We start from the raw sequence: 20766 nt of genomic DNA, 5'->3' as shown, positions 1-20766 counted from the left end.
AATGTCTTATAAATAGGGTTGTGCCATGGAGAGGATTTTATTCAAATTCAGCTATGCCAGACATAGAGAAATAATTTTATTTAAAAATGTACCCAACGATTACGATATTTAATATGACAACAGGTGTCGGGTTTCATTTTCTGAACAGTGAAGGTTTGAAGGCTTTTTTTCCCCCTTCTTTCTTTAAAAATAAATGTGCAATAGTGTTTTAGAATCAGCTTGTGGATGTCTGCAGGAAATCCTACTGGGTCTTGATTGGGCTTGCATTGAATCTGTAAATCAGTTTGGTGAGATCTGTCATCTTAACAGTATTGAACCATCTGGCCCAGGAACGTGGTATGTCTCTTCATTTGTGTGGGTCTACTTTGGTTTCTTTCATCACCCTCTCGTAGTTTTTGGCATGCAGGTCCCATGCATATTTTGGTGGATTTATACCTGAATGTTTCTTCTGTGTGTGTGCTGTTGTAAATGGTAGTGTTCTTTTTATTTCATATTCGAATTGCTCGTTGTTAATATATAGGAATGCGACTGACTTTTGTATATAAAAAATAAATGGACATAGAAACAAACCAAAAAAGACAAGAAAAGAGAGGTCTCAGGTGGAGAAATAGTAACTTACTTCACGAACACAAGGCTGTTGCATGAAAGATGGAGTAGGCTAACCCAGGCCAGGTACTTAGCAAAATACCCAACACATGTTCAAAGCATTAGTTCTTGCCTTCTCATGTTCTGTATTGCTCTAAAAGCCAGACTCTGTTAAGAGGAGGTTATGGGACTTACATTTGTGTGATAGTTAAGATGTTAAGACTTAGTTTTAAGCAGACCTGGGTTTGGGTCTGGCTCTGCCATATACTAGCTATGTAGTCCTGAGCATGTTTCTCCCCTTCTCTGGTCTCCTGTTTCCTACACTGCAATATGAGGATGCTACACGATAGGGCGGTAGCCCGACTGTGCCAGGGCTCACAGTGCCTGGCACCTAGCAAATGCTCAGGGAGCATTAGCTATTCTCGTTGTTTTAGTTGTTAAGTTTACAAGGAGGAAGATGCTGGAGAAGCATGAAGAAGAACTTTCTAACGATGCCTGTCCAACAGTAGAACAGGTTGAATGTGACATAGTGAGCCTCCCATCACCGGAGGATGGAGCACCCCCTGTATAGGATGCCACATGGGAAGTCAGGCTTCGCGAGAGTTTTCCCCTGGGTTGAGGGATTACAATAACCGTCATCACCCCCACCTTCGCCCATGGTGGCATTAGAAGCAAGTGGTAGCCATTCTGGGTCTCCCCAGAGTCACCTAAGACACTTGATGCACAGACACAAAGAGCTTGGAGCAGGAGACAGAAACAGTACCCGTGAAAAAAACAAATGCAGACCAGACATACCTTTCCATCAGCTGCGGTTTATGACTGCACACTAAATTCAATTGCTTTCTTTAGGAGGCTGGTGTTGAGACCCATCATCTCCAGCCCAGTGCCATCCATCCTGGCTTTCCCCAGGAGTACAGACAGACCAGGCGCCTTCCTAGTGTTCACTAATTAATTTATCCCATGCTTGTGATTTTACAATGCTTAAGTGCTGGAGCATTTCTGTCTATTCTTCTCCCCGCAAAGCACCTCACATTGCCTAAAGACCATGAATCTCCATCACAAAACGCCGTCTGTCTTGGGCAGCCCACTGGCTGTCTGTCGTCTTGCTGGCACTGCCTCTTACAGCCAGAGTAACACATCCATTCATTTATCCTTGATGACATTTTGACATTCCAGTCAATTCATCAGATGTTCCTTATGCAAGACTTCTCCCACACGGCCAGGCCAGTGTTCCAGGCCACTCTCGATGCATAATGCATGAGACCAGCGCACCGCTCAGTACCGTCTGACGGACGGACACATCTGCTATTCGAAAACTGTGTGTTCCTAACAGCCCTGGCTCCCCGAGGGTTCCACACCGCTACCTTCAGAGCCATTTTCTTCTATGCTTGCAGCTGGCTGAGCTCGGAGGAAACTGTACAGTTCAAGGAGAGATGTTGTAGTTCAGAAACATACATGCAGCAGTGCTATGGGCGGTTGGGAGAGTAAGGGTGTGCCAAACCCCTGCCTTACTCCAGGATTTAGAGTAGCCTGAATTCCACTAATTCAGGTGGAAGATGGAACTATGACAAAGCTGACATCTTGAATTTCATTACCCTGCTGCTACTTAAAAATAATGATCGTAAAGACATTCTGATAACAATAACGAATATCAAAGAAGAAAGGAAAATTATCCTTAATACCTTCAATCTAACACATCAGCTTAGATATACTTTCTCCTAGTGATAATCACAATGTAGACACAGTTTTAATTTCCAGGTTTTTTTTTTAACTTAATGTGATCCAGTTAGCACTTTTCTATGTTGTTATATAGTAATCATTTTAAATGACAGTCCATCATTTTAATAGCTGTATAATATTCCATCCAGAGGACACACCATAATTTACTGAACCGGGCCCCCATAGCTAGACAGTCATGAGGCTGTAGCTGATCGTTTGCTGTCCAAGAGAAGAAACAGAGCAGGCTGTGGGAGCGCGCAGGGCTCTGCAGGCTGAGGAATGGGGGCCTCAAATACCACCTGGTCCCTTTACCCATTTCACGAGTTTAGGATTAACCCTCGGGGCCTCGGATTCCTCATTTATAAAAGAAAAGAAATAATCACCACTTTATAGTGTTGCTGTGAGGATCACAGAAGGTAATCTTTGGAGGTACCTAATACATGGTAGTATATACTAACTGGTAAACTATTACGGTCCTGTGTATATAGCAGTGGTTCTCAATCAGGCACAGGGCAGTTCTGCCCAACCCCTGCCCCTGGGACACTGGGCAGTGTCTGGAGACATTTTTTTTTTTTTGCGGTACGTGGGCCTCTCACTGTTGTGGCCTCTCCCGTTGCGGAGCACAGGCTCCGGACGCGCAGGCTCAGCGGCCATGGCTCACGGGCCCAGCCGCTCCGCGGCATGTCGGATCTTCCCAGACCGGGGCATGAACCCATGTCCCCTGCATCGGCAGGCGGACTTTCAACCACTGCACCACCAGGGAAGCCCTGAACACATTTTTGATTGTCACAGCTGGGAGTGGGAGGAGCCCCTGGAACCTGTTAGGTGGAGGCCAAGGGTGCAGCTGAACATCCTGCAGTGCACAGCCTGCACAGCAAAGAATTATCCTGCCCAAAATGTCAGTAGTGCCACCGTCGAGAACTCCTGGCATATGCGAAGCTGGGTTTTCCAGTATTATCTGCATAATATATGTATTCTCCTGTTTTACTATTATTTCATTAGGATAAAGTCCCAGGAAAATGGGAATCCTCGACTAAAGGGTATATTATGCTTACTGGCAGTTTTAGGAGAAATGGGATGGGGTGGGTGATGGGAATAAGGTTTCAGGTGACCAATGGTGAAAAGACAGCAGATACATGGCATGTGTTCCCCAATGGGGCAGGAGATGACATCCCACAGACCAGTAGTTCTCCAAGGATAGTCCCAGCATCTCCCAGGGAGTTGGAAATGCAGATTTTCAGGCCTTATCTCGTACTCACCAAATCAGAAAGTCTGAGAGTGGAGCCCAACAATCTCTGTTTTAACATGCTTCCTAGGTGCTTCTGATGTGCCCTCAGGTTTGAGAATCACTGCCATGCACCGTCTGCAGCAAAAGGCCAACTTGTAGAATAGCAAGTAGAACCCGTTCAAGTCCAACACTTCGTGCAGAAGTAGATTAAAAGTGTCAAGCCTGGGGTTTCCCTGGTGGCGCAGTGGTTGAGAGTCCGCCTGCCAATGCAGGGGACACGGGTTCGTGCCCGGTCCGGGAGGATCCCACATGCCGCGGAGCGGCTGGGCCCGTGAGCCATGGCCGCTGAGCCTGCGCGTCCGGAGCCTGTGCTCCGCAACAGGAGAGGCCACAACAGTGAGAGGCCCGCGTAAAGAAAAACAAAAATGTCAAGCCTAAGTCATGAGGGTGCTCAAATATGGAATGGAGCAATGATAAATGAATTAAAAGTGCCATCCATTCATTCATTTCATCAGTAAACAGTTTTAAAGCTTTTACAACATGGTGCCAAGTGCTGAACTAGGTGCTAGAGGAAATATATGAACTAATATGCATTATGCAAGTTGTTATAATGAGGGGCGAGGAGAGTGAGCAGGCCAACGACTAGGATATAAAACAGAAGTGAGGTTATGTCCTATAGGGAGAGGTCAGAAAATGCCTCCTGGAACAAGTGGTGTTTGAGATGGAACTTGAAGGATTTGTGATTATCTGTTAATACATTAATTCAACAAGTGTGTACTGAGTACCTGCTTGTGCCCAAAACTGTGCAAGGCCCTATGTGTGCGAGGCCCTATGTGTGCAAGGCCCTATCTGTGCAAGGCCCTATCTGGGTAAGGCCCTATCTGCACAAGGTGAACAAGGCTGGCATGGACCTTGCCCCTGCGGTTACAGTCTAGCAGGGGAGATAACCATGGAGGCTGACCATCTGGCAAGCAGGAGTGATTTCTGGATGGGGAGTAAAGGTCTGGGGTGGGCTGGGGGTAAAAGAGAGAGCACCCCTGGGAGCCCTGGGTTGAGATCTGAGAAGAGGTGCGGGTACAGGGGTGTGAAATGCAGAAGGAGGTTGGCTGAGCTGGGGAAGGAACACAGAGCCTCGGTGATCAGGAGAGACTGCTTGGAAGAGGTTGCTTGGGGTAAAGTTTGGAAGATGATAGCCATCAGTTCATCCATGCACAGGCTAGATGTGAAAAGCAGGCAGACCATCGACGGGTGTCCAAGAGGGCATAAAAAACAAGAGGCAGAGTTCAGCTCAGCCTCAGCTCAGAGACTAATCCTCATGTAGGGACCTAGAAGGGGCTGCCTGAAGAGGTGATGAGTCCTTGTCTCTGGAGTTGGACAGTCACAGGGGCGGAGAGGCGGACATCCACTTGCTGGGGGTGTTGCAAGGGGTCTCCCAGCTGGGGTGGGAGAATGACTTTCCAGCCCAGAGAATCCAAGATTCTGTAACTTGTAATGGCCTGAAACTGAGAGTCAAAGAGCGACTGGGAGAAAAGTGTCTGAGTATCTGGCTTGGTTTATGGTCGAATAAGCACAAGGTATGGATGGATCAAAAGGGGCAGAGAAAGAAAAAGTATTCAGTAGTTACCTTGGTTCCCTGGAGTGCTCATCTCAGGGAGCAGATCAGACACCAAGTTAAAATTAAAATAAAGCATGGGGGTTCCCTGGTGGCACAGTGGTTGAGAGTCCGCCTGCCGATGCAGGGGACATGGGTTCGTGCCCCGGTCCGGGAAGATCCCACATGCCGCGGAGCAGCTGGGCCCGTGAGCCATGGCCGCTGAGCCTGCGCGTCTGGAGCCTGTGCTCCGCAACGGGAGAGGCCACGACAGTGAGAGCCCCGCGTACCGCAAAAAAAGAAAAAAAGCAAGGAAGAAGGAATGCAGATGGCCAGTATGAAGAAGCGGGAGAAAAAGAAATAGCATTTGCTGAGTGTCTGTTATAGGCCAAAGACCATGCTAGGGAAGTAACACGTTATTTCTAATCATCCTAGTAACTCTGTGAAATAGGGCTTATCAAATACCTTTCTACACATGAGTCTCGTAGAGACAGAGACACAGTCATGATCACACAGCTGGTTAGAACCAGGTTAGCCTGGGGCCAAGGTCTGTGATCTTTCCGCAATGCTAAGAACAGAGAGCATTTCGCCTAGCCCAGGGGTTCAGAGCCCAGTGGTCTGAAAGCATTCAGGGAAGTTCGCACTCTCTGTGCCATAGATTCTGTCCTCATGTTCCTCTGAAGCATTTATTTCCTTCCCATTGCCTACTATTTAACCAACACTTATATGGAGCTCGTTTGGGAGATGACAGATCCTATTGTAAGTACTTTAATATTTATAAGTCAGCATCTACTGCAAATGGTTGTTGTGGGAATTCACAATAATTATGCCTATTTAACAGATGAGGAAACTGAGTTACAAAGAGGCTAAGTAATTGTCCAAGGCTACATAGCCAGTAAACTGTGGAGCCAGGATTTGGACTCAGGCAGTATTGTTCCAGAGCCGATGCAGTTCCCACTAGGCTCTGCTTGAGGATCTAAGGGGTAATGTGGCCATGTACCCAGCAGCAGGAGGGCCTTGCCTCTGTCTTAGGTCCTCTGCTATGCAGATTCCCCTGCCCTGCTCCACAGGATCGTCAGACTGGGTCTGACTCTGTCCTTAGTGGAAAGAGAGCCCACCCAGGCAAGGAAGACAGAAAGGCAGCCACAGGCCGCGAGAGAAGCAGAGGCAGGTAGAGGCACAGACATGGAGAGCAAGACAGCAGAGAGATGGAGGTGTCAGAGGTGGTGGCCAAGGTCCCTTGACCTTTTGAATTGTGATAAGATGTGCTACTATTGCTTCTGTAACTTTGCCATTCTGGTGGAAGCATGGAGAAGCCCCAAGGTAGGGTGATGGGGGTAGGAGAGGAAGGACCCACCAGTTATCTTCCAGGATTGGTACCCAACAGAGGTAATGAGCAGACAGGATGCGTAATGCCTAAAGGATGTGAGTGGATACAAATGTCAGCTTTCTGGCTGCATGTATGTGCTTATATGTGTCACTTTGTGTTTGCCTGGAGAGGCAAGGAGCCAGCTGAGAAAGCTTTGGGACAAGGGTATACATGTATGGGTCCTTGGCTTAGCGTGACATAACAAGGAATCTTAAAGAACATTCAGAGGCCTGACTGCCTGAGTTTGAATCCCAGCTCTCTCTTTTTTTTTTAAATTAATTAATTAATTTATTTTTGGCTGTGCTGGGTCTTCGTTGCTGCGTGCGGGCTTTCTCTAGTTGCAGCGAGCAGGGGGCTACTCTTTGTTGCAGTGCGCGGGCTTCTCATTGCAGTGGCTTCTCTTGTTGTGGAGCACAGGCTCTAGGCGTGCCGGCTACAGTAGTTGTGGCTCGCAGGCTCTAGAGTACAGGCTCAGTAGTTGTGGTGCACGGGCTTAGTTGCTCTGCGGCATGTGGGATCTTCCCGGACCAGGGCTTGAACCCGTGTCCCCTGCATTGGGAGGTGGATTCTTAACCACTGCACCACCAGGGAAGCCCCCAGCTCTATCTCTTAAAGCATGTGTGGCTTTCAGTGAGTTACTTCAACTCTGCCTCATTCTTTCATCTACAAAATGGGGTTAGTAATACTATCAATCTCCTAGAGTTATTAAGAGAATTCAAGAAGTTAATACACTGTGTTTGTGATAGCCTTAAATAGTGCCTGGAAAGGATTAAGTGCTATATGCATGTTTATTAAATAAATACAGTAAATTTAGGATTTATGTTTCATGGTCAATATATTCATTTCGTAGGACTGCCATAACAAGGTGATGGTTTAAAACAACTAAATGTATTCTGTCACAGTTCTGGAGGCTGGAAGTCTGAAATCAAGGTGTCAGTGGGGGTCAGGCTCCCTTTGAGGCTCTGAGTAGAATCCTTCTTGCCTCTTCGTAGTTGCTGGTGATGGCTGTAAAATCCTCAGCATTCCTTGGCTTGCAGCTGCCTCACTCCATTCTCCTCCTCTGTCCTTACACAGCCCCCTCCCCGTGCGTCTCTGTCCAAATTCCCCTCTCCTTGTAAGACCACCAGTCATACTGGATTAGGGCCACCTTAACTGGATTACATCTGTAAAGACCCTCTTTCCAAGCCTGCATTGGCCACCAATTTTGCTTCTAGAAAACTTGAGAACAGTTGTGGGTTTTCCCTTTTTTCTCCGTATTATAAATATTTTAGTAGGATTTGGGGAGAAGTTTTAGAAACTGCTATCTTATTAAGGAAACACTTCATAATTTTTTGTATTTTTCTAAAATTGTATCTCCTTTTTAACTTGAGGTTGCTGAGAATGGATATGAGTGAACAAAACGAATGGTAATGACTTTTTTCCTGTCATATTAGTAAAATATTTCTAAAGTAAAATATCTAATTCTGTAAAGAGGCAATAAAATTTTTGAGATTATTTTAAAAAAAAAAACCCTATTTCCAAATAAGGTCACATTCACAGGTACCAGAGGTTAGGACTTCAGTATATCGTTTAGGGGAACACAGTTCAACCGGTAACAGTCATTTAAAAAGCATCAGTTCTGGGCTTCCCTGGTGGCGCAGTGGTTGAGAGTCCGCCTGCCGATGCAGGGGACACGGGTTCGTGCCCCGGTCCGGGAAGGTCCCACATGCCGTGGAGCGGCTGCGCCCGTGAGCCATGGCCGCTGAGCCTGCGCGTCCGGAGCCTGTGCTCCGCAACGGGAGAGGCCACAACAGTGAGAGGCCCGCGTACCACAAAAAGAAAAAAAAAGCATCAGTTCTTGCTGTGGTTCTCAGATGCCAGCTCCCCCCTATATTGAAGTCAATACCAGAAAGTGGAAACGGTGTGTCCCTGGTAACTCGGTGAGGTATTTGGAGACCTGGGGTTGGCACCCAGCTGTCCTACCTCCTGGTCTTGGTCCTCCACCGTGATAGGGACTCTTCAATAATTCAGATCAGCTGAAGAGTGGGTTCTCAGCAATGGGAATATCACACTTCAGCATGCATTAGGATTGCCTGGAGTGCTTATTACGCATCTGGAGTTTCTGATTCGTGGGTCAGGGGTGGGGCTGGAGAAACTGCATTTCTAGTATGTTCCCAGGTGAAGCCGATACTGCTGGTCCAGAGACTACTTGGAGAAATCAGTGTTCTACATCAGTGGTGCTTAAGCTTGGTGGCACATTACGACCACCTGGAGAGCTTCTAAAAACCTAAATGCCCAGGCTGCACCCTAGACCAATTAAATTAGAATCTCATCAGTAATTTTTTTTTTTTTTTTTTTTTGTGGTACGCGGGCCTCTCACTGTTGTGGCCTCTCCCGTTGCGGAGCACAGGCTCCGGACGCGCAGGCTCAGCGGCCATGGCTCACGGGACCAGCCGCTCCGTGGCATGTGGGGTCTTCCCTGACCGGGGCACGAACCCGTGTCCCCTGCAACGGCAGGCAGATTCTCAACCACTGCGCCACCAGGGAAGCCTTCATCAGTAAATTTTAAAGCTCCCCAAATGATTTGTGCAGCCAAGGTTGAGAAGCACGGCTGTAGAATACATCAAAGAATGTTTTTAGAGAAAAGCCATTCTTCAGGGTATCTATTTTAGAGGATTCATATTTAATAAATAATGAGGCCATTTAAATCAACATGGCTGTTTCCTATATTTAAAAGATAACCAGAGAGGGCTTCCCTGGTGGCGCAGTGGTTAAGAGTCCGCCTGCAGATGCAGGGGACACGGGTTCGTGCCCCGGTCCGGGAAGATCCCACGTGCCGCGGAGCGGCTGGGCCCGTGAGCCATGGCCGCTGAGCCTGTGCGTCCGGAGCCTGTGCTCTGCAATGGGAATGGCCACAACAGTGAGAGACCCGCGTACCGCAAAAAAAAAAAAAAAGATAACCAGAGAGCGTTTATTGAGTGCTTACTGTGTACCACGCACTGGGGAAAATGCTTTGGTAACTACACACCATTTAATCTTCACAAACACTTTCCTTTCCCTGGAAGCACTGCTGCTACCTGCAGTTCTATAGACAGGAGGAAACTGACATGCAAAGGCATGTGTAACTTGCAAGAACTCACACAGCTAGTCTGAGATGGAGCCAGGTTTTGATGCCAGGCTGTCTGGCACCAAAGTTGATGTTAACTGCTGTGCCATGCTGCCTCCTGAAAGAAGAGAAAGTGGTGTGTTCTCCTTTTAATCCTGCACTTTTCCGTATCCTCGTTTACACTATCAACTCTGCTGTGCGGTAGCCCAGCCTCTGCCTCAACTACAGTTATTCTGAGTTAGTGGAGTTTGGATTAATGAGGTTTTGCTGCATTCATAAGGGGCTAGAATTGTTACCATGGACTGAACTTGCACTTCTGGTTTTATCCCAGAAGGAGAGGTAGAGGAAAGTTGGAACAGGTATCCTGAGCTAGCAGGCAGAAAGCAAGGTTAGGGTCCTGTGGCTTCCACTGAAATGCTGCATGACTTGTCTAAGCTCCTCCTCTGTGTGGCCTCAGTTTCTTTTACAAAATAAGGGAATGGTGCAGTTCCCTTCCAGTTTCTGATGTATAAATTTAATTAGAGATTCAATCATGTCAGCATAGGAAGTGTCTGTCCGAGCTTCAAAGAGCACAATGCCGGCTTTTAATAGGAGTAGAGTTTCAGCTGTGTTTTCTTTGTCTACCTCCTGTGGACTGAGATATCTCTCTGGCTCCAGGGTTCCAACCTTTGTGTTTTCCCAGGAAAGTCTGTCCAGAGATGCCAGTGGAGGATGGGTCAGTGAAAACCCTATGGAGAAAGGAAAGAGTGCCTGGTCAGTGTCTCCCCTGGAAAGTGGGCATATGGCTCTTCACATCCAGGGAAGAGCCCTATGGAACCAACACTCTCCCTCAATTGTCCGGGCCTCCTGTTCTCCACCCACATATTCAAGGGTTTTGCAGGGTCCAGATGCTGGAATCCCTACTACCTCTTTCCTCTAGGTAGTTTCTGAGTCTCTCCGTGAACTCCTCCAATAATGGAGGGCTCATTACTTCCAAAAGCCTAAACAGAGCAGGGGTCATGTCTGGCTTTTCACATCATGGTCTCTTGCTGTCTAACAGCCACTTCTGTCTAACCACCTACAAAGTAGTTGCTCATTAAATATTTTTCCAACCAATTAATGTGCAAAGAGAAATAAACTGCTAACTTTAGGGAGGAGACAAAAGACTTCTAAGAGTAGGGGGCCTTTGAGTTGGCCCCTTAAAGGTGAAGAGAAGGTTGCCAAAGAAGAAAACGTGGGAAGGGCAGTTCGGCACTAGGCACTTCCACAAGAGACCCAAGCAGTTCCACTTTGCTAGAAATTTCTTCCTTGTGTCAAGCCAATGTGGTGGTTCTAATTCTGACCCCTGGGACCACACAGAGCCAGATGTCACGTGTGTGAAGAGAGCATTCCAGAATGTTCCCTCTCCATGAGAAACATCCCTGTTTCAGACACTCTTCCTTCTCCTCTCGTAGCATGATTCCAGAACGTTTCACAGCCCTTACAGTCCTCTCCGTGGAGCCATTCCACCTGCCACCCTCCCTTATCAAGAATGGTGCTCAGGATAAACCACAGAAGTCATGGTCCATCGTGGGCACGTCCCTGGCCACCTACCCTCGCTCAGCTAACCAGCAAAAGTCGGGGGAACCTCCGAGTGATCTGTTAGAAGGAAGAATACCACCAGCCACATCACATTGTCCCAACCTGTCAGAAGCAGGGAACTTCGGATTGCTATGTCTTAAAACATTCTTCAGCTCTAGTAGAAGACCCAGCAGAGGAATAGATAGGCTTGTACAATGCTCTCTTTTTAACAGCTCTTGGTACCCCCTGCTGGTGAAATTGTGTGACCCAATTGGCAGGAATCTCAGGACAACTGCAGGAAAAAATTCCAAGTTCGGGAGGTCACAAGTGCTTGAGTCTTGAGGGATCTGAGGACAGCATGAGTTATGCGACCATCCCATATATCATGTGACTATCTTATATGAGGTTTTTTAAAAAAACATTCTATAGCTATGGCTATTCTGTGGGCTCTGAGGGAAAAAAAAGTCTCTGACTTCTGTGAACATTCCATCAATTCTTCAAACACCCCAGGAAGGAAATGCTAAGTTGTTAGACAAAAATAATTCATTAACTAGAAGTATTTCAGGCCACAAACTAATTTCATGCAGCTTTTTCTTCCTCTTTCCTTGCATATATCTTTTTTTTAAGTGGTTATAATTTGTACTCAGAGTAGAATGACAGTCTTTTCTACACTTCAGATTGTAGACTTTTAAACATAAATTTGCACAACAAATTTATTGAGCTCTGGCTGTGTGCCAGACACTCAGCAAGAAATTGGAGTAGGTACAGGAAGTCGAAAGAGGTTCACCCAAGAGGTTCTTGCCTTCCTGGGTAGGAGGGTTGAATCACCGCAATTGGATTAGTCAAGTGCTTAGCTGACATGGCAGCGAGGCCCTCCTTGATCTCCTGACAGGGTTCAAACCAGCGATTTGCTGCTCTCCCCTAGCTATATGTATTTTTCCTTCTTGGAAAAGAAGGAAAATCACCTTTGTGATTTTGTATCGATTCGTGTATTTACCTGTTTAGTGCCTGTCTTTGCCTCTAGTGTCTGTGTTCTGTGAAGGTCAAGATCATGTTCAGTGTTTGACGCTATGAACTTCTTACATCCAGCAGAGACTGGCATGTGTAGGTGCTAAGTAAATTTGTGTTCAGTGGGAGAGTCAGCCCGGAAGAGAAAACCACACATCTGTTTAGGGAGCAAGAGGAAACCTCAGAGAAGATGTGACATTTTTTATTTATTTATTTACTTTTTGCGGTACGCGGGCCTCTCACTGCTGTGGCCTCTCCCGTTGTGGAGCACAGGCTCCAGATGTGCAGACTCAGCGGCCATGGCTCACGGGCCCAGCTGCTCCACGGCATGTGGGATCTTCCTGGACCGGGGCATGAACCCGCGTCCCCTGCATCGGCAGGCGGACTCTCAACCACTGCGCCACCAGGGAAGCCCAAGATGTGACATTTGAATGCCACTGAGCCTCGAAGGATGAAGAGGAGGTGGCCCAGGGAGAAGAATGGGGGCACACTGAGGAGTAGGGAGTACTGAGGAATGGTTAGGACAGGAAGGTGAGGTAGTTGGTGTTTCCTAAAAGGAGACACGTGTGGAAAATAAGGCTGAGTTGAAGCCTGGAGCCATAGGTCTTGTATGCCCCACTCCCAAGTTTGGGATGTCCCCCTCTCTTCAGGAAAAAGAGGGAAGGGGATCAACTAAACTCTATGACTATAGGAATAAATACGATTTTTCCTAAATTACTAAGAGGGTTTTTAGTGATTAAATTTTGAATAAGATCCCAAAAGTATGGTTTTGTGTTTTATTTCCTTCTACATCCCTTCCATTTCCATTTTGTAGCTGAAACACCTGTCTACATATTTTAAAATTTTATATAGCATCATCATCACCACGAAAACATAGTGTCAACCATGGGTGAAAAAGTAAGGATGTAAAAACCTGAGATTTTTACCACTCCGTTGTCCAGTTTTTAAATATCTATGTTTTAGAGAGGCTCCATTAAAAGAATTTTTTATCCAGGGGTTCAGAGCTACCCAAACATTTCTGTAAAATGCCGTTTTTCATAGATGCAGCAAGACCTTTTTTTTTTTATTCCTTTGGAAACCAGTGACTTGTGCCTAAGACAACTCTTTCCATATTATCTTACCCTGAATAGAATGAGATTGGTTGGGAGTTCTGCCCTAAGGAAATATCAAAGCCTCCAGTACATGCTCATTTATAGTTTGAAAGTTAATTTTCTTATCGGATTTCCTTTTATTTCCTGCTGGGGCAGTGTGAGCAGAACTCAGATGGAGGCAGAGGGTCTGCTGTATATCTTTACAAATTTATGATTAAGAAGGTCACATATACATTTTTTTAAAATAAATTTATTTATTTATTTTTGGCTGTGTTGGGTCTTCGTTGCTGTGCACAGGCTTTCTCTAGTTGTGGCGAGCCGTGGCTGCTCTTCGTTGTGGTGTGCGGGCTTCTCATTGCGGTGGCTTCTCTTGTTGCGGAGCACGGGCTCTAGAGCGCAGGCCCAGTAGTTGTGGCGCACGGGCTTAGTTGTTCCGTGGCACGTGGGATCCACGCGGACCAGGGCGCGAACCCGTGTCCCCTGCATTGGCATGCGGTTTCTTAACCACTGCACCACCAGGGAAGCTCCACCTATACATTTTGAAACACACTCCTTTTTGATAATAAATGAAGAATAAAACTTTGAAATGTCATCAGTAGTAGAATTACTCGTTTTTCTTTCATTTGCGTTCCCCCTGCCTGCTGGCCGATTGCCTGCCAATGGTGAGAAAAGGCCCAAGTGACCGAATGCTTCATTTCTTGTTGTTTTTCTGTCTGCCTGGAATAGTTTCACTAGTGGAGCAGCATGCCTGTGGCCACAGCATTTTAACCAAAAGATGCACTTCTATTCCTGAGCGCCCTTCTTTCCCCAGGCAAATTAAAAAAAAAAAAAAAAAGAAGAGGAATTGCATTTTAGGCTGCATTTGTCATCAAACAGACAAAAGCTCTTCTCTTCCTGGGTCCAGATTCACTCTCCACGCTTCTCTACTCTGCTATCTGCTTACAGAGCAAGATCTAAATGGATGCCATGCCTTTGGCTTCCAGTTGGGTTCAGCTAATGTGAGCCACTCTAGGAGGTCAGGTGGGGGAGGGAGGATGTAGTCAGGGAATCTGTGCCTCTGGTTCCCTCCCTGTGGGGGCCATTCAGGACTGGCTGGATCCCTTGGGAGAAGTTCACTGCTTCTATACAGGTGTCCTACTCTTCACAACGCCTTTTGGGTTCTGGTTGCTGCTTCCTCTGCTTGTCCCCCTGGACCCACAGGTGATGAACAGCTCTCCTATCACTGTATTATACCTTGGATTCCCCTTATACCCTTCTCACTTGGTCAATAGTCCTTTTATACATTTTCTCTCCTCACTTGAGTGTGCCATCTGCCATTCTTCTGTGCGGTCTACAGCTAGATTAACTCCATGTGAAGGAAAATACCATCAAACTAGAAGTGATCCTAGATGAAAGCCTCTAGAATACTTCTGAGTCTAGATTTACCCTCTTCTGACAGGGGGATCATTACCTCTTGAAACTGCCTGTTTCATTATCAGATGGGCTCGCCTTTGGATATTTCCTAGGTGGTGCTGAATTTGACCTCTCTGGGACATCACGGAAACATGTCCTTTCCGTGTTGAAATAGGAGTGACCAAGATTGGATTGGAAGCCAAGTCCTGTGAAAAATGGAGCAAGAGACCTGGAAGAATTTACCCTCCAGATATTTAATGTGCAACCCATAGCCTTGCACATGATAGGAACAAAATTACTATATTTAGGTACATAAATGTTGGGTAAACTCAGAGGGACCAGGTTGTTTATTTAGAAATATTTGAAAAACTGTCATATGCAAGTGGGGTTAGTCATATTTTTGTATCTCTGGCAATAAATCTGAGACCCAGTAGTTGACATTTAAAGGGAGTAGATTTCAAATCCATACAAAGAACTTTTTAACCCTCAGCCTCCCAGCGAGGTGCCAAAGTCTCCATCACTTGATATAATCCAGGGGGGATGGGATTCCACAGCGGGACTGTTGGAGAGAGGATTCCAGCAGTGGAATGCAGTTGGACCAGTGGTGATGATACAAAAGCAAGCATAGCAGCTGCCACGTGTTAAACATTCACTGTGTGCCAGGCACTGTGCTCCGAACACTTTATCCCACTTAATCCTCATTTAATCCCTATGAGGTTCAGTTCAGAATTTACTGAGGTTAAGGAACTTGCCGTGTATCATGCAACCACAGGCTATGGAGGTAGGATATGGACCCAGGTCTGTCTGATGCCAAAGCTGATGGTTTCAGCCTCCAGTGGTTGGTGTCAGAATCACCTGGGGAACTTGGTGGCCAAAGGTCTAGTGCCTGTCCTACTTGTATGAATCTAGGATCTGTATGCTTTTTCATCTCTCAAAGTGATTCTAATTTACATGAGTTTGAGCATCACTGCTATACTTTGTCGTCGTCATCATCGTCGTCACCATCATCATTCCAAATGCCCATCTGGTTCTGAGGGTCACTATGGGAATAACTGTGCATCAAGTTCTGCTTTAACCTTTATCCTTTTGAGATATAAGACTAACTCACCTTCACCCTTACCCACTGCCCACACCAGCCCCTACTTCAATCTACCTTTGTTTGGTGGGCTATTTCATGAGCTCAGTCCCTGAGAAAGGCCAGACTCCATTGTGAATCTCATTCAGAGCCATGGGAACAGAAAGGTCCCCCTGCCTCTTCTTCCCTTTCAAGGGAGAGTAAGGAAAGTGTTGTGAAAATCTCGTTTCCCATTTTAAGCTCCAGTAAAGAACACACCCATTGCTGAGGATGAGGCAGGATAAATGTCGTATTTCTGAGCAAATGGAGGCCTTTAGCAGTTTCAGGAAGACTTAGGTTTATTCCACCTTGACCTTGGAAGACCTGCCTTGACTCTGTTTCTGGAAAATGGACCAGGTTTGGGGGTTGAGGATGATGGATGGGGAAAAAGAACAGTCTGATCTTCCAGTGCTTGGATGCAACTGTCACCATCTGACTGTGATTTTATTCCCCTTGCACATGTCCCAAAGGAAGCTGGCCAAGAAGCAGAAGGAGACACAGAGTGGAGCGCAGAGGGAGATGGGGCCCGTGGCCTCGGCCGACAAACCCACCACCAAGCTCAGCACCAGCCGCAACGACGAAGGCTTCTCCTCTAGCTCACAGGACGTTAATGGATTCAGTAAGTTGAGCCAACTAAGGGGAAGGGGACATCTGTACCAGCTGGACCCTGGTACCTCTGCTGTTGACCCCTCACAGTGTCAGGTGCTATAGGACATGGAGTCTGGATGCTTCCCTGGGGTGGTCCAGGATGAAGGTGCTCCCTGGCAAAGACATGGGGCCACCCATCCGAAAAGGAGAATTTCAGAACCTCAAAGCAGATGGCAATGAGGGCAAGCCATCTTAACTGCTGCTTGTGTACACAGAGGCAGGTTAAAACTAATAATAGTAAAAAAAAAAAAAAAAAAAAGAAGAAGGAAGACATGGTTGTGCCCTTAAGGAGAAAAATAGGCCAAGCTGAATTGAGTGTCTTACAGTTATCAAAACGGTGCTGCACGTAAACCACATAAAGTAGATGAGTTATGCGTTATCACTGTCTCCATTTCTCAGCTTGTGAAACTGAGGCTCAGACTCCTCCAAAGTCCCATGGCTGATGAGTAACTTATCCAGAACTGGAGGGCATGCCTTCCAAGCCTTGGTCAGTTTCAAGACACAGCTAGTGATCCAAGTGGCATTTAGTCAAGAGCGACAGTGTCCTCATGCAGAGTTAATACAGGATCCCAAGCTAATAGTAGTGGGTACAATTTCAGGGTTCACCCCATCCAGAGGAGAACATCAAGACTAGTAAACTAAAGCTAGTTTAGTTTAGTCTGATCTTGGGGATCAGACTCAAGAGTGCTGACTTTTGCTCTTAACTTTCTGAAAACCAGTTCTTTTTCTGAATTGCGTAGAAATGCTAGATTCCCCAGCCTCTGCTCCAAAGTGGGGAAAGCAGGAAATCTAAAGGAATATGAGCAGAGACAAATGTCCCCCCTACACTGTGCCAGTGGCAAAGGGAAGAAATCATACTTTGTAAAAATCACTTAGATGAGGTCAATTTGGGATGACGGGGATCTATGAGGATGAAGAAAGAAAGGAAACAAGTATTTACAGACCACCTTCGTCTGTACCACAGCCCTGTGGGATGTTTAGTATGTTTATAGATGATGTTTGCAGAGCTCAGTGTTCGGCTGACCTTCCCACAGTTACACAGCTGCTTCCTGATGGTCCAGGATCCAAGGGTACCTCAGACCCATGATTCCTAACCTCAAGTGTACCACAGCACCTACCTGAGGCAGTTTTCAAAATCCGCATACCTGAGCCCCACACCTTACCTGCTGAATGAATCAAAATCTCCTGGGGCACGGGGAGTGGGATGGGGGCTCAGGATGTGGATTTTGTAAAAGCCACGCAGGGGGTCCTTACAGGCACCCTGTTAAGAAGGCTGAACTTTGAAAGAGGCAACAGCTATTTTCAAATATTGACGTGCTACCTTGGGAAAGAGAGATTTTGTTTTAAACCTATAAAGACTGAAAAATATGGTAAAATGAATACGCATGTAGTCTTTACCTAGGTTCACCAGTTGTTCGCATTTTGCAATATTTGCTCCCTCTCTCTCTCTCATATACACACACACACTATATGTATACATACATTATATATATGTATATGTGTGTGTGTGTGTATATATATATATATATATATATATAATTTTATGAACCATTTAGAAGTAAGTTTTAGGCATCATGACACGCCCCCTCCAGAGAATTCAGCATGTGTTTCCTGAGAACTAGGACAGCTCCTCAGCATAAACACAATGAAATTATTTTACCCAAGAAATATAACCTTGTTTCAATCTCTGATAGACCAGAGTCCATAGCTGAATTTCCCCCATGGCCCTAAAATGTTCTCTCTAATTGTTACTATCTTTTGATCCAGGATCCAGTCAAGATGCTCACTTTATATTTGGCCACCACATCTCCCATCACCTTTCTATCTACAACAGTCCTCCCACCTTTCATTTTCTTTTCGGGATGCTGACACCTTTTAAAAGTCTAGGCCAGTTGTCCACAGAATGTTCCACAGTCCAGATTCGTCTGATTTTTTTCATCATGATTACACTCAGGTTAAACATTTTGGCAAAAATGCTACACAGGTCACATTGTGTATGTACTTCCCTTTGCATCATTTCAATAGACGCGTGCTATCACTTTGCCCACTCTTGGTGATGCTAAGTTTGAATACTTCTTAAGGTTGAGAAATGGCTTTTAAAGATGAAGCCTAACAGCACATAGCGATTACTTCATGAGTCAATATTTAACTTCTCTTTTCCTCAGAGAGCAGAGCAAGTTTGCAGTCTGCCTAAACACAAAGTCAGTTCTTAATCCATTCTCCACCGGGGTGAATTTCTGGGATTCTCACATTCCCTTGGGTCCAGGAAAAGAGGATGCCGACAGAGGGAAGGAGAGGTGGAAAAGAGGGTAGCAAGGAACTGGGCTTGGTTTGTCCTTAAAGGCGCATCCTGAGTACCGCCCCACCCCAAGCCTTTGGCCGCGTTAACTTGTCACTGACTCTCCTGCTTTTGTCCTGAGGCAAGGAAGTTCATTAGCAAGTCTAGCTGATGGCACTGCTGGCCAAGTGGTACCTATTCACCCAAAACCTTTCCTGTCCAGGCCAGGCTCTTGTGCACCTTTTTTTCCATTTCCATTTTTGTAAAAATGTCCTGGGAGGACTCTGAATGCCAAAGAGATATGGTCAAAGACACATGACAAACATCATGACCCCAAAATTGTAGGTATTTGATCTTAAGCTTTCTGATTTCAAATGAAAACCTGGGTAACACCAATTTCTTGGATTTCAAGGGGAAACATCACCTCCATTTTCCCCGTGGGCTAAAACTTAGGCTTTTAAGATAAAAGCACCCAAGACTGAGGTAGATTGGCCAGCCAGAGAGGAAGAAGCAGCATATCCAGTAAAATCTAATCAGATGTTTTAAAGTCCAGACACAATCTTTCCAAGATTGATATATGTGTGTTTTACATTTACATACACACATATACATGCACACAGACATAACACGCGTACCCAGACGTGTATATGTATTTTGTATGTGCATTCATTTTAATGATATTGCTTTTAAAAAGATGGAAAAAATTCAACTGACGTTATACTCAATTATTAAGAAATTTTGCATTTGTTTGAATCAGTAAATATTTTAGGATTCTGTCTATGCATCTGGTGTCCTCAGGCTAGAGCCACAGACATGCTCTGGGGATTCTTTTGAATGCCCTGGAATGCATCAGGTACCTTTTCACTGGGGTGTGATTTGAGGGGAAAAAAATGTAAGTAATGCTTACACTGGAGATGTAGAAATTGCTTCTGCAATCACCCTGATGTATGTAAAATTGAATCTATTTTCGTGGCATTAGGGAAGTGACTGTCTGGTTTCTCCATCGGGTCTTTAGGAGGGCCTGAGCTTATTTGCAAATGTTGAAGAAGCATTGCTAGAGGCAGAGCACAAGAATAGATGTCACATTGGAAAAGATTACAGAAAAACCTGCCCTGAGCAATTATTTCATTATTGAACAGGTGGGCCCTGGCCTAATTCAACCTTTGCATCCAACTGTGTGGGTTTGTTTTCCTGGGTTTTCGATTCCAAGTGACTGCTAAGTTCCGCAACATCCATCCCATCAAACCTCCCAATTTTGTATAGGACCAGTGACCTCTGGGATGCAGGGGTGAGGGGGCTTTGTGAGGTATGAACTGTTGCTCTGGAGTGCTGTGGCATTCTTGAAAAAGGAGTGCCTGTCAGCAGTGTGCATTGTTTTCAGTTTAAAGAAATGCTGGCTTTTGTTAAGTAATCTTATTTTGATCTTACTACCTTGTGTACCTGCTTGTTATTTTTTTCTGAGATCTTTTGCTCCCTGGGATCATTTTCTGGGTCTTTCTTCTGCTGCTTTCTTTTTACATTCCTGCTTAAATCTTCTTTATGTCTTTTGTTCATAGTCTCATCCTCTCCTTGTTTTAGTCCAAATCAAAATGCTTCAAAACAAATTGCTGTTGAATTCTATGATACGGGGCTTGGCTGTCTACCCTTCATGTAATAGCATTTGGCAGACTCACTTGCCCATTGGGTACTGTTAGTAAACTCCATCTTCACTTTTTTGCTTCCATTCTATTCAGTGGTTTCATGTCTGGTGGGTGAAGGAGCATCACATGCCGGGCCATCAAGCTCTCTGCTAAATAAAGAAGCAGGCACTGTTGAGGGCTTGGAGGTGAGATTTAGTGGCCATTTTCTCAGTACTTAGTACGTGCCTGTCCCTGTTCCTGAGTCCTGAGCACAGTTTGGGGAGGGGTGTAATTACAAAAATGAATAAAACAGGGCATTGTCTCAAAAATAATAAATGTTCCTACTTTTAAGTTTTTCATAGTTTACAAAAGTCCTTTTGCAAAAACCTGGAGCCATAGATCCTTATTCCTGCGCCACCAAAGAGCTGGTAGGTTTCTTACTACCCCCATTCTACAGATGAGGAAACTGAAGTTCAGAGAGACTCCATGCTGCAGATCAC

The 20766-nt window shown here is 45.7% G+C and overlaps 1 protein-coding gene across 1 annotated transcript in view; it reads left to right on the top strand.

Annotated features, from left to right (window-relative positions):
• Positions 1-20766, top strand: part of LOC111184164 (protein tyrosine phosphatase receptor type T) — a 185837-nt gene that overhangs the window by 73018 nt on the left and 92053 nt on the right. The window contains exon 3 of the mRNA XM_089895437.1: positions 16192-16340. Within this exon, the coding sequence (XP_089751563.1) occupies positions 16192-16340 (149 nt within the window). The remainder of the gene's footprint in view (positions 1-16191; positions 16341-20766) is intronic.

This window comes from Delphinapterus leucas, chromosome 15 (assembly GCF_059928025.1).
Source record: "Delphinapterus leucas isolate spDelLeu-1000000601 "Yukka" chromosome 15, BTC_Dleu_Yukka2, whole genome shotgun sequence".
NCBI classification, from domain to species: Eukaryota; Metazoa; Chordata; class Mammalia; order Artiodactyla; family Monodontidae; genus Delphinapterus; species Delphinapterus leucas.
This window is presented reverse-complemented; position numbering and strand designations above follow the sequence as displayed.